Here is a 12,777-nt window from a genome sequence, read left to right on the forward strand (position 1 = left end):
AAAAAAAAAAAAAAAAAAAAGGCTTTGTGTTTTGACTCTGATTCTTAATTTTGACTGCTTTTCCACCTATCTGGTCAAAAGTTTAAAACAGAATCTTATGTTGACTTCGTTCAGTTAATAAAATATTTGGCATATTAATAAATATTTAATTTCAATAGGTTATAATAAAATCTTAAAATATGCAGGCAATTCTGCTACAATGTAATATATATTTCTGCATAACATATTTTTGAAAAACCCATTTCCAGATCATCATACATTGAAAACAACACAGGAATTACAAGAAAAGGAGTGTTGGGTTTGGCCACTCAAAACCTGTGTAACTTAATAACCAGAGCATTGGCTGGGCATGGTGGCTCACACCTGTAATCCCAGGCTTTGGGAGGCTGAGGTGGGCAGATCACCTGAGGTCGGAAGTTCGAGACCAGCCTGGCCAACATGGAGAAACCCTGTCTCTACTAAAAATACAAAAATTAGCTGGGTATGGTGGTGGACACCTGTAATCCCAGCGACCTTCAGGAGGCAGAGGCAGGAGAATTGTTTGAACCCAGGAGGCAGAGGTTGCAGTGAGCCAAGATCGCACCACTGCACTCCAGCCTGGGTGACAAAGCAAGACTCTGTCTCAAACAAAACAAAACAAAACAAAAAAACTAGAGCACAAAAAACAAAAACAATTCTTATTACTACTTCCTGGCACAAAACAGGGGCAGGAGGGAATTGTATTTTATTTCCCTGTTTACCAATTGTGAATGAGCTTATTTGCCAATCAGAAAATATGTTTAGAACAAGAGGAAAATGTCTATTACTTTTAATAAAAGTGCCAGAATGTAGAATTTAAATGGCCTTAAATGAATAAAAAATATTACATGGTGTCCAAGGACATTAGGACTCACTCAAAGTGCAAAAAGCTTATTTTGTTTATTTTTAACTTTTGTTTTAGATTCAAGGGGTACACATGCAGGTTTGTTACCTGGGTATATTGAATGATGCTGAAGTTTGGGGTACACATGAACCTGTTACCCAGGTACTGAGCACAGAACTTAACAGTTAAGTTTTTCAACCAAAAGGCATATTTAAACAGTCACTACCATTTAACTAAAATGATAGAGAACTGCTAATATTTGTATAGTGCTTGGAGTTTAAGTTAGTATCTAAAAGCAAGCATATGTCATATCACAACATGATATTGGGGAAAAAAAGAAGGAAAGCATACATTGTACCTTTGTTCTTCAGTTTTGATATGCAAAGCTCACAGGGAAAAGACTGGATGTTGATAGGTTCTAGTCCAATTTCCACTTCTAATTAGCTATGCTGCCTTGGACAAGATGCTAACTCATGAGTTTCATTTACTGAACAATTATTGTGCACCTTAACTGCAACGTTATTGAGTTCACTAATCTGAAAATCTAGTAGTTGTTTGAATCAAACGAAGTAATTTACGTGAAAATGTAAAACTTAAACATAGGCTGGGCACAGGGGCTAACGCCTGTCATCCCAGCACTTTGGGAGGTAGGTGGATCATGAGGTCAGGAGTTCAAGACTAACCTGGCCAACATGGTGAAACCCCATCTCTACTAAAGATACAAAAAAGAAAAAAAAAAAAATTAGCTGGGCGCGGTGGCATATGCCTGTAATCCCAGCTACTTGGGACTCTGAGGCAGGAGAATTGCTTGAACCTGGGAGGTGGAGGTTGCACTGAGCCAAGATCGTGTCACTGCACTCTAGCATGGGCGACAGGGCGAGACTCTGTCTCAAAAAAAAAAAAAAAAAACCACACGCGAAAACTTAAACAGAAAAAATGGTACCTAGTTAAGCATCTATATAACTTTGTCTTAATTATCTAGGGACAATTCTTCCCTAGATGAAAAAGGAAAACATATTTATATACACACCTCCTCATAAATCTTAAAATTCAAAGTCACTGCCTAAAACTGAGATTTTTTATAAGGATTCTATAAAAGACTGAAAAAATGTCATTTTAAATTTGTTAGGTACGTAACTGTTTTTATCACTTCCTCTTCACAAAAGCACACATAAAAAACCCCACAGACCCTGAAGCTACAATAAAAAAATCCTATGTTTTCAGATGGCCATTAAAATTTTTTTTTAACATTAAAAAACCCACTAATAGTACTTAAGGTACACAAGAGGTAGAGTTTCTTACTTGGATTTGGCTGCAATAACACTTCAGTTTGTTTCATTATTTTTTCTGTCCATATTTTGGTACATTCAGCTTTGCTAAGGAGGTTCTCTAAGTGAGCATCCAATTCTGTCTTCTCAGCCTGGCCAAGCTTTTCTTCTGTGAACTGTTATTGGTTGTAAAACAAAAATTAAATATACTGCAAATAAATTTTAGGGAACCATATCAATAAGTAAAAAGCAAATTCAAAGCTAAACAATCCTAAACATACAAATAACCATACTCCAGCTTTGTAAGCCACTGCTTATGAATACTTTTTTTGCTCCTATGTAATTTATCCATACTTCTTTTGTGGATGACCTTACCTTATAGTCATCACATACCCTTAGTTCTGCTAAAATGTATGGTATGAATTCTATAGAAAACCTAAGTGTACTTCTTGGTATATAAAGCACGCAACTATTTCAACTACCTATTCTAGGTAGACTAGGATTAATGGTAAGGAATAAGAGCTTTGGGTGAGTTGGATCTGAATTCAAATCTTAACTTCGTTGCTTGCTGTGTGACCTGAGCAACGTATTGAATATTTTTTCTTTAGTACCCTCTATTATAAGAGAGACAAATACATTTTATAGTGTTTGGGGGATTAAGTATGATTGTGTATGCAAATCACTTTGTTCGGTGCCTTGTAATTATTAAGTTTTAAAAGAGCTGTTAGTGTTTATTGTGGTTTATATCTTATTAGCTCTTTAATAACACCTAGTTAGATAGTTTCCCAGAACATACCATAAAACCTGTCATTTAAGCTGCTGAGGATATGTTCCAGCAATTTATTTATAGACTAACTTTTGGAACATATCCTATTCATACTATGAAGACATCTTTTAAAGGTCATAAAATATGGTTAAACATACTCAACAAATCACTTTTTATTATTGAATATACTGGTATTTGAGAAAAGGTAGCATTGCCTATACAATAATAAAGAGGTAAAAGGATTCTGTGTAGATCTAGAGCTTTCTGGATACTTTTAATTAAACATTAGAGGTGATGACTGAAGCTGTTTATCATGCATTATTTTCCCCTAGAATATGTGGTTTTCTCCCATCTTAACACAGGTATATCACTAGCACTAATTCTGTGCTCAGTAATGACTCACTTATGGCTGAAAAAACAGTGTTCACCTTGCCTTTTTCTCCTTTTGTTTCTTAAAAATCTCTTTTGCTACTCTATTTTCTGAGTTTTATTGTTTCTTTCAGCATCTTTCTTCTTGGTTTAATACTTTCAGGTTATTATCAGCACCTTAAGCTGAAGGGTCCTCTAGAATTCTATTCTTAGACTTCTGGTTACAATCTCCACGGAGGCTCCCTGTTTAGGGGCTAGAAATAACAGCTTAAATAGCTTTTGTAAAGCCTTGGGTCTTTTTGAGAATGGTCTATAGCCAGCCCCTGACCCAGTGGGTGGAACCAAATATAACAGTTCCAAAGCTATTGCCTAAGCCCATAAACTTGCAGTGTAGCTGGAGGATTGGGCACTGAGCAAAAGCAAACCCTGATCCCAAGGCCAGCTGGATAAACTATGCAACCTCATTCTTAGGAGAGAACCCTGTAGTCTTTACAGATTCCTGGAGATTCTAAGCAACAGACCTCCTACTAGACTTTTACATGTTCAAAGTCTGCCACCAATGGCTAGATAAAATAACTCTCAGATGAAGCGATCAATAGGAAGGGAAGAAAGGGAATACCTTTCACTCAGGTGAACATCACCTATAAAGAATGATCTAAAAAAAATTCTTAGCAGCTTAAAAATTGAAACTGCATGCATAAATTTACCTTTAATAAGCAAGTTTATCCACTTGTTTGTTCATTTTGTTTATTCCTTCAACAAATACTTACTAAGCACCTACACATGTGCTAGACAGCAGCCAACAAAACAGACAAGGTTTCTGTTCTTAGGAAGCTTACATTTTAATGGCAAAGACAGACAATAGATAAATAAGGATATAAAGACACGAAGACAGTAAAGAGGACCAACATGGTTGGTTTTATTGTTTCTGAATGACATAAAAAATCCAAGTACAGAGAAAGAATTCATTCTTCAGGGAGAACAGGAGAATCATGGAAGGCTTTAGTGGGGGAGGGACGGGCAACTTGGGCCTAGACAGGGGAGCAAATTTTGAGGAGTGTGAGATGGGGGTAGTTAGAGAAACAGCATCTCTGAGTAGGTAACAAACGACCTGTGACTGAATAATATGAACTACGTTAAGATCCAAGGAAAGAGTGTATAGTCCTGATGATTTATCTTCCAGTTGCACAACTTCTTTAAGCTCATTTGCATCATCCTCATACATATTAAATATTAATTTATCTGTAGAAATCCTTAACTTACAGTTAATAACCAATAATAGATTAATAGAAAAATCAACACATCAATAACTTAAAATCAGCACTTATGGCCAGGAGCAGGGGCCCCCGCCTGTAATCCCAGCACTTTGGGAGGCTGAGGCGGGCAGATCACTTGAGCTCAGGAGTTCTAGACCAGCCTAGGCAACATGGCAAAACCATGTCTCTACAAAAAATTAGCCAGGCATGGTGGTGCACACCTGTAGTCCCAGCTGCACTCCATTGCACTCCATTCTAGGTGACAGAGCAAGACCCTATCTCTAATTAATAAGTTAATAATAAAATAAATAAATATAAAATAAAATAGTCACTGAATTTATCTGATACCAACTGGGGTTCAGGGCAAGTTTTCTCCTGACAGTATTTCAGGAAAATCAGCAATTAGAACGTTAATTATTTGGAAAATAAAACATTTCAATCTTCAGATGAAAAGGACTGTTTACTTAATTATTTAATATTTTCTTTGTGACTCTCATGATACCGCCTCCCAGGTCACTAAATAAATATTCTTTTAGTGAAAAGAGTATGAAATTATAACAGAACAAAGATGGGTATTTGCACGAAGCGATTTATTTGTATGAGTCTGAGGAAGAAAGAAAACATGTAAACTGGTAAAGATTCTACAAACACATACAATTAGTAGGTTTTTTCTTTTTCTTTTTTTCTTTTTTTTTTTTTAACTATTCTAGTTCAGAAGATATATGGAACCCTTACACATGAGTGAGATAGTCTGATTACAGAAAACCTGTTCAGAAAATAGCAGTACTGTAGGAAGGGTCACATGACAATGTTTCTATGTTTCACATTTCAGCACATTATATAGAGTTTTATTTTCTAATATCTTTTTTTAATGTTTTATTTTTTCAACAAGACCATTTACATCTTTCTTATACTTCTGTGTCAAGGTTTAGTGTATGTTCAAAAATTCCGTTAACTAAGCTGTGCATTCTACATCAAATACTAGAAAGAATCTTAAAATATAGGTAAGAATAATTGTAGAGATTAATAAATTGAGGCTCAGGGTGATTAAACACTTTGTCCAAGCTGTCAGCATTGGGATTCAGTGTCACATCTGTTTGAGTCATAGTCTCATCATGCTATACTACCCACCCTTCCAGTAAATACTTGCTGATTTCCAAAATTAGTATTTTCTATTCCTATTACTATTATCCAGTCATATTCTGTGCCTCCTTTCTCCTATGTCTGTTCACAGCACTCTGGACAGCTTTCTCCTCCAGATCACTTCTGCTTCCTACAAGATATTCAATAATTACTCACCAAAATTAAGAGTAAATTAAATCCTATCATGAATGAATAAAGCGGAGGAAGACACAAAATAAGGACATTGCTAATTCTGTATTTTAAAATTGAAATTATAAACTTAAATCTTATTACTTAAATATATCATTGTAAAATACATAGTATTTCCCACAATTTTATCATTGTGGAAGCAAAAGGATTTTTCCATAATTAATCAGAAGTACACTGTATTAAGATAACAATACAATATTTAATACATTTTCTCTAAAGCATTGTAAATAATGCATCTACTACAGACATTATGAGTTATCTCAACTAAATATTTAAATTACTAATCAAAAATATTTATGGCTTATATATATTTTCTTCTACTGCAAGATGATCAGCATATGATGTGCTTCTTGCCTTCAAGGATTTTATGATCTACTAGAATACTGCCTTGACACAAAACAAAATTACAATAATGGCACTCTTTTCAGAAGGGCAAAAGACCTATTATTTCTTTTAAAAAAAGATCCCTTCCTAGTTACTAAAAATATTGTAAATTAACCCATAAAAATTTTAGTTTGCAACATCTCAAGTTCAAAATCATTACTGATTTTGTAATCTCGATAATAGGTATTAATCAGAAACTAGTTGCTTTTAAGCATATCTTTTAATGAATAGATGGCAGTATAGTTTAATAATTAAGAACTTTTGGGTAAACAACCTAAAAGGCAAACTGTAAATAAGTCATCTTCTTAATAAGTTATTAAACTCAATGTTTTCTAAAATATAATTTGATACATAATTTTTTCATATTTCATTTGTAATACAGCAAAGTGACATAAGAACAGAGAGTTTAATCCCCTCTCTTTTATATATTTTCTCTAAATATTGCTTTGCAGAAAGAATTGTCTTTGAGTCGGCTACATTATACCAGGCACTGTAATCCTTCTTTTACTACAGGATAGGCACATAACCCACATTATTAAATAAGGAGCCTGGATTCCAAACTCTACTTTTAGGGAAAACAAAACAAAACAAAACACTGCAAGTAAAATAGGCGTGATCAAAGACATCTATTTAACGCAAACTCTAATCACCAGTATTACTAAAGAGTAATACTCTAAAAGAAATTTAAATTTCTTGGAAAATATGTAACTCAGACTCTGAATAATGTATTAGTAAACTATAAAGTGGATCTTTCTCCGTTGGTTCTCAATTTTGGCTGTTCTTTAGAATTACTTGAGAGAGCTTTACAAAACACTGATGTCTGGTCTGATCCAACCCCTAAGATTCTAATTTAATTGGACTGGGGTGCAGCTCATATTGGCATTTATAAAGATTCCCCAAGTATTTTAAGTGCAGCCAAGACTGAGAACCACTGTTCTAAACTCATTCATAATTATTTAAATATGTATCACTTGATTTAGTGCATGCTGCATTACTTTACTTTCTTCTTTTGCCCGTTTAGGAATGTCAGCTGTTATTACTGTTACTTCACTGTGCTGGAGTTTTGCTTCAAATACATTATCTGTGTCCAGGTTCTTTCAGTAAGTTGGTCTCCAAAGAATATTAAAGAAATTGACTTAGGTGTTTGAACATTTTAAATATAGTAGCAAAGCAACTAGGAGTACATCAATTGGGTGAGGTTAAGACTTTAGGATTAATTTGTAGCTCTGTCATTACCTTAAAAACACTTTCAAGAAAGGCCGGGCGTGGTGGCTCATGCCTGTAATCCCAGCACTTTGGGAGGCCAAGGCGGGTGGATCACCTGAGGTCAGGAGTTCGAGACCAGCCTGGCCAACATGGTGAATCCCCGTCTCTACTAAAATACAAAATTGAGCCGGGCATGGTGGCACATGCCTGTAATCCCAGCTACTAGGGGGGCTGAGGCAGGAGGATCACTTGAACCTGGGAAGTGGAGGTTGCAGTGAGCCAAGATCATGCCACTGCACCCCAGCCTGGGCAATAAGGCGAGACTTTGTCTCAAAAAAAAAAAAAAAAAAAAAAAAAAAAAAAAAAAAAAAAAAATATAAAAAAAAAATACAAATNCGGGCGTGGTGGCTCATGCCTGTAATCCCAGCACTTTGGGAGGCCAAGGCGGGTGGATCACCTGAGGTCAGGAGTTCGAGACCAGCCTGGCCAACATGGTGAATCCCCGTCTCTACTAAAAATACAAAATTGAGCCGGGCATGGTGGCACATGCCTGTAATCCCAGCTACTAGGGGGGCTGAGGCAGGAGGATCACTTGAACCTGGGAAGTGGAGGTTGCAGTGAGCCAAGATCATGCCACTGCACCCCAGCCTGGGCAATAAGGCGAGACTTTGTCTCAAAAAAAAAAAAAAAAAAAAAAAAAAAAAAAGAAGTATTTCAAGAAATATGACGAATTGAAAAGAGCTTTATAGATTTTCTAATTACCTTACTCATGTAGTACATAAGTGTGAATTTTAACATCAGGTTAACAAACTATCTTCTATCTACTTTACCAAAATAATGCAAATAGCACCAAAGGATATGAAAACAGAGTTAAGTAACACTAAACATGCAAAGTTTTTATGTAACAAGAAAATGTATGGATTTCGAATGTGACATATTTTATTTACTAGAATTTAAGAAACATGGTGAAGTTGTCACAGTGTGAATTCTGTAAAAGAAATAGGATTTCAGAAGCGCTTGACAGAGTTGTTTGGCCAAGCTGGAACTCCAGCGACAGTCTGACAGGAGCTAGTTAATGGCAACATCATATTCATCTTTACATCCTTAGCTTTGACACACCATGACACTTGCCGAAATAAATGGGAGATCAAGGCCAAGCTTAAAACTATATTTTAAAAACTATATTCCTTAGAAAATAGGTGGTGTTCATGAAATTCATAGTATGACTTTAATAATCAGTTTAGAGGAAATGTTAGAAAATTTAAAATGAACTCCCTAAATAATCTGATTTGAAAAATTCTTTTTAGAAACTCTATGCCCTTATTTTAATGATGGTGAGCGAAGTTTTGCTTCAGTAAGAATTCTGAATTAAAAGCACATCTCTTGTTCCTTTATCCACCTGAAAGATTTATCAAATAAAGAGTTATTCACAAAATGGCTATTACTACAAAGAATATTTATGACAAATTTGAGACTATTACTATGAAGTCTTTAGGGCAGGAACAGGGTCTCATTCAGCTTTGTATCTTTCAACGCCAAGCACCTAGGAGGTACTCAATTTAAATACAGGTTGAATGGTTTATTATTTTATACTGGTATTAGTTAATTTCAAGGTCAGCAAACACAATGTTAGAAAATTCTAATAAAGACACCGTTATTTAACATGCTTATTGTTGCCCTTCAAAGATTAAACTTCACATATGGATAGTAATTTGCCTGGCTAAAATGATATAAAAGTTAAAATGAACCATGTTAGATGCTGTGAGAGGGGAATAAGAAACAGAGTTGATGCCTTAGCACATACAAACTTATTAAAGATGTGAAAGAGTAACAGAATTTTAGAGTTCCAAGAGATCTAACACAATAGTTCATTAGAAGAAAAGTGCCACCTAATCATTTGGAATTGAAAATGATTCAGGATTTCACAGCAAGCTCTTGTGGTCTAAAAAGCCTTATTAGCTGAGATGGATTTAAAGCTATTATCTTCAAAAAAGTTTCTGTATTTTACTTTTATTTTTTAATTTTTTTTTTTTTTACTCTCTCCATTTTGGAGATGAATAAAGTTGTATCTTAAGGAAAGGAAAGAATAGGCAGACAGGACACTTAAGAGGAGTTTAACTATACGAACAAAAGCCTAAAATAAGTACAAGATATTTTGGAAATTAAAAAATGATTTGGAATACAGTGTTTATATAAGTGAGAGAAAGAACCAGATTGTAAGGCAGTATTTAATGCTCAACTAAGAAGTCTGGACTAAAAAGATGGATTCTAAGAACAAATGGCATTTAAAACTCAAGTAAAATAACAATTAAGCAGGGGTGAATTACCTGATACTTTTGTATTTTACCATCTTGAGGTACTTAAAAACAAGCACCCAAATGGGCTAGTTAAGAATAAACATTCCTACTCATTTATACATTCTAGTTTAACATTCTTTTTAAAGTACCAAGGCTTAAAAACAAATTTTAAAAGGAGGGAAGTGGAGCGGTGATGGGACTCATCTATGTGCTTTACTAGTTTGATCTGACCTTTTTTAAAAACAAGAAATATGTTTAATTTTTAACTTAGGAATTTTAAGTAAAATGGAAAACAATGTATGGAATTGGCCAACCAAAGATTGGCACATTCCTTAGGGTACAATTTGATTTGAATGAAAATTATTATTTATAAACATGAATGTTTAATTCTCTCTCTACTATTCTTACTGCTTATAAAGAGATACTGGCAAAGCTCTTAAGCTATTCTTAGCACGAAACTTGGTACTTTGGCATTATACTGATGTCAATGCAATTTAATATAGGAACTCAGCGATGAAATAAATACTAAGATGAAAAAGCAGTGTTTTGTTGAAAACCACCACACAGCATTCCAAATTTCACACATTCTATTTTAGAAGCATCCTTTGTTTTCTTACAAATTTTATCTTTAAAAAAGTATTGTGGAAAATGTCAAACATACAAAAGTATAACAGTACAACGAAACCTCATGAACCCATAACCAACCTTCCACAACTATCAACATTCTGTTAATGTTGTTTCAGTGACCTCTGTTTTTTTTTTCTTCTGAAATATTCAAAAGCTAATCTCAACTGGTGTGGTGACTCACGCCTGTAATCCCAGCACTTTGGGAGGCTGAAGGAGGTGGATCACCTGAGGTCAGGAGTTCAAGACCAGCCTGAACAACATGGTGAAAACCCATCTCTATTGAAAATGCAAAATTAGCTTGGCGTGGTGGTGCATGCCTGTAATTCCAGCTACTTGAAAGACGGAGATAGGAGATTCGCTTGAACTGGGGAGGTAAAGGTTGCAATAAGCCGAGATTGCGCCGTTGCACTCCAGCCTGGGCAACAAGAGCGAAACTCCGTCTCAAAAAAATAAATAAATAAAACAAAAAAAAACCCTACCAAAACCCAATCTCAGATATGGTATAAGTTTATCCATAAATATTTCAGTATGTGTCTATTACAGTTGCGGACACATTAAAAGGATCCTGTTTCTCCAAAAATTTTTTCCTTAATAAATGGCTCAAGCCAAAACCTTGGAGTCATCCTTGCCTCATCTTTCTCTCATAACTCACAGCCAATCCGACAGCCAATACTGGATAATTTGGAACCTTCACTGGATAATTTGCAATCTTCCCTGCTACCACTGTAATCTAAGTTACAATCGCCTTTTACCTGTATTATGGCCACAGTTCCTTCATTGGTCTCCTTAATGCCCCTGCAACTTCAGTCTTTGTACTTCTTCCTGCTGCTTGAAATACTTTTATTCCAAAAAAATTAGGTATGTCTCTTTCTTGAGGTCTCTTGGAGTTCATCCTATTAGAAAGACTTGCCCTGACCATCCTATCTATACCACAATCCTAATGTTAGAAAATACTAATAAAGATGTTAACATTCACCATCCCTGCCATTATTCTATTCTTCTGGCCATGATTTTTACCACCACCTGATGTATTTACAAGCTTATCTTCTGCTACAATGTAAGCTTCAGGAGGGCAGACACTTGCTGATTTTATTCACTGCTGTATCACCAGTGCCCATAGTAGCCGCAAGCAGACATGCAGTAGACACTTAAATATTTAAGACTGAAAAGAAAATTATTTGATGGCTAACAGATTAGCATAAATTTTAAAACTTTTTCCTAAGGAATTTGAAACAAGGAATTAAAATTCTTTGAGAAGTACACATTTTGAGAGCTTTGCTAGATTTAATTTTTTAAATCGAGTCTATCCACAATTTAAATCAGACTAAATTCTAGTAAATGTGACCTCTTTAAGGGGTGTGAATTATATGTCTGAAACATATTTAACTGTACTTAAAGGAGTAGCATTATATAGTGTCAAATCCTCACAAGCATCTAGAATTACAGGTAATGAGCACTAGGACAAAAAAAATACCACAGGCTCTAGTCCTCTATTGTAGTCAATGTTAAAAGCGTACAAGTGTCTCACACATCAAAATTCATTTCAGACCTTCAATCACTCATTCTTCTTGCACCTTGTCTTTGAACTACTAGAAGCTAGCGAATTTAAATTAAAACATTATTTTAACTATAAAGGTTCAATGTCTTTACAATATATCATATTTTAGGGAAGGAAGGGAAGAAAAGGGTTTAGGCAGCTAGCTTATTACTCACCATGCAGATTTTAGAACTTAGAAATCAAAAGCTAGAAAGAATTTCCCGTCTCTAAAGTGTTACTTGCTTGTTGATATGGAAATGCTCAGATTGTACCAGATGATTTTTAAGGTCTCTCTAGGCGACAACATTCTATTATTCTAGCTATCTTAAATCTGGAATGCTTATCCCGGAAGAAAAAGCAGCTTGGAGTACTAGGTCAGACAGCACCTGGTTATTTACTAGCTGTGTAAGTTTCTTAACCTCAGTAAGGGTGCTTCCTCACATATATAAAAGGGGTTAATAACATCTATCTGGCAAAGTTATGGAAAAGACTGGAGATACGTCAAATGCATTGCGAAGTGCTTGACAGGTTTTTCATAATACAGGCAGCTATCACCTTGCTCTAGCTCTACTACTCTTTTGCCAGGGATAGTGCAATATAGGCTCAACTGTGCCAACAAAATTGGGGCAAAGGCAAGGAAAATAGTAAAGCCATAGAACAGATTTACATTTTAGCACCAATTTGGTATGCATATTAGAAAATTATTTTTGTTTTCTTTTTACAAAAGAGAATGTTGTTGCCACCGTGACTATGCCATTAACTTAAACACCAGATTGTTTACAATTCATGTTGTGAAATTTACATCTGTTCACAGATTTACTGAGTTGGCATAATGTGGGTGATGACTGTGGGAAACGGCCTAAGTTTCTTTTT

The 12,777-nt window shown here is 35.1% G+C and overlaps 1 protein-coding gene across 1 annotated transcript in view; it reads right to left on the bottom strand.

Annotated features, from left to right (window-relative positions):
- The window catches only part of SH3GLB1 (SH3 domain containing GRB2 like, endophilin B1), a 45,422-nt gene that overhangs the window by 30,354 nt on the left and 2,291 nt on the right, over nt 1-12,777 (bottom strand). Inside the window, exon 2 of the mRNA XM_017850763.1 lies at nt 2,135-2,306. Within this exon, the coding sequence (XP_017706252.1) occupies nt 2,135-2,306 (172 nt within the window). The remainder of the gene's footprint in view (nt 1-2,134; nt 2,307-12,777) is intronic.

The sequence above is a fragment of the Rhinopithecus bieti genome, unplaced genomic scaffold (genome assembly GCF_001698545.2).
Source record: "Rhinopithecus bieti isolate Rb0 unplaced genomic scaffold, ASM169854v2 scaffold_1467, whole genome shotgun sequence".
Classification (NCBI taxonomy): domain Eukaryota; kingdom Metazoa; phylum Chordata; class Mammalia; order Primates; family Cercopithecidae; genus Rhinopithecus; species Rhinopithecus bieti.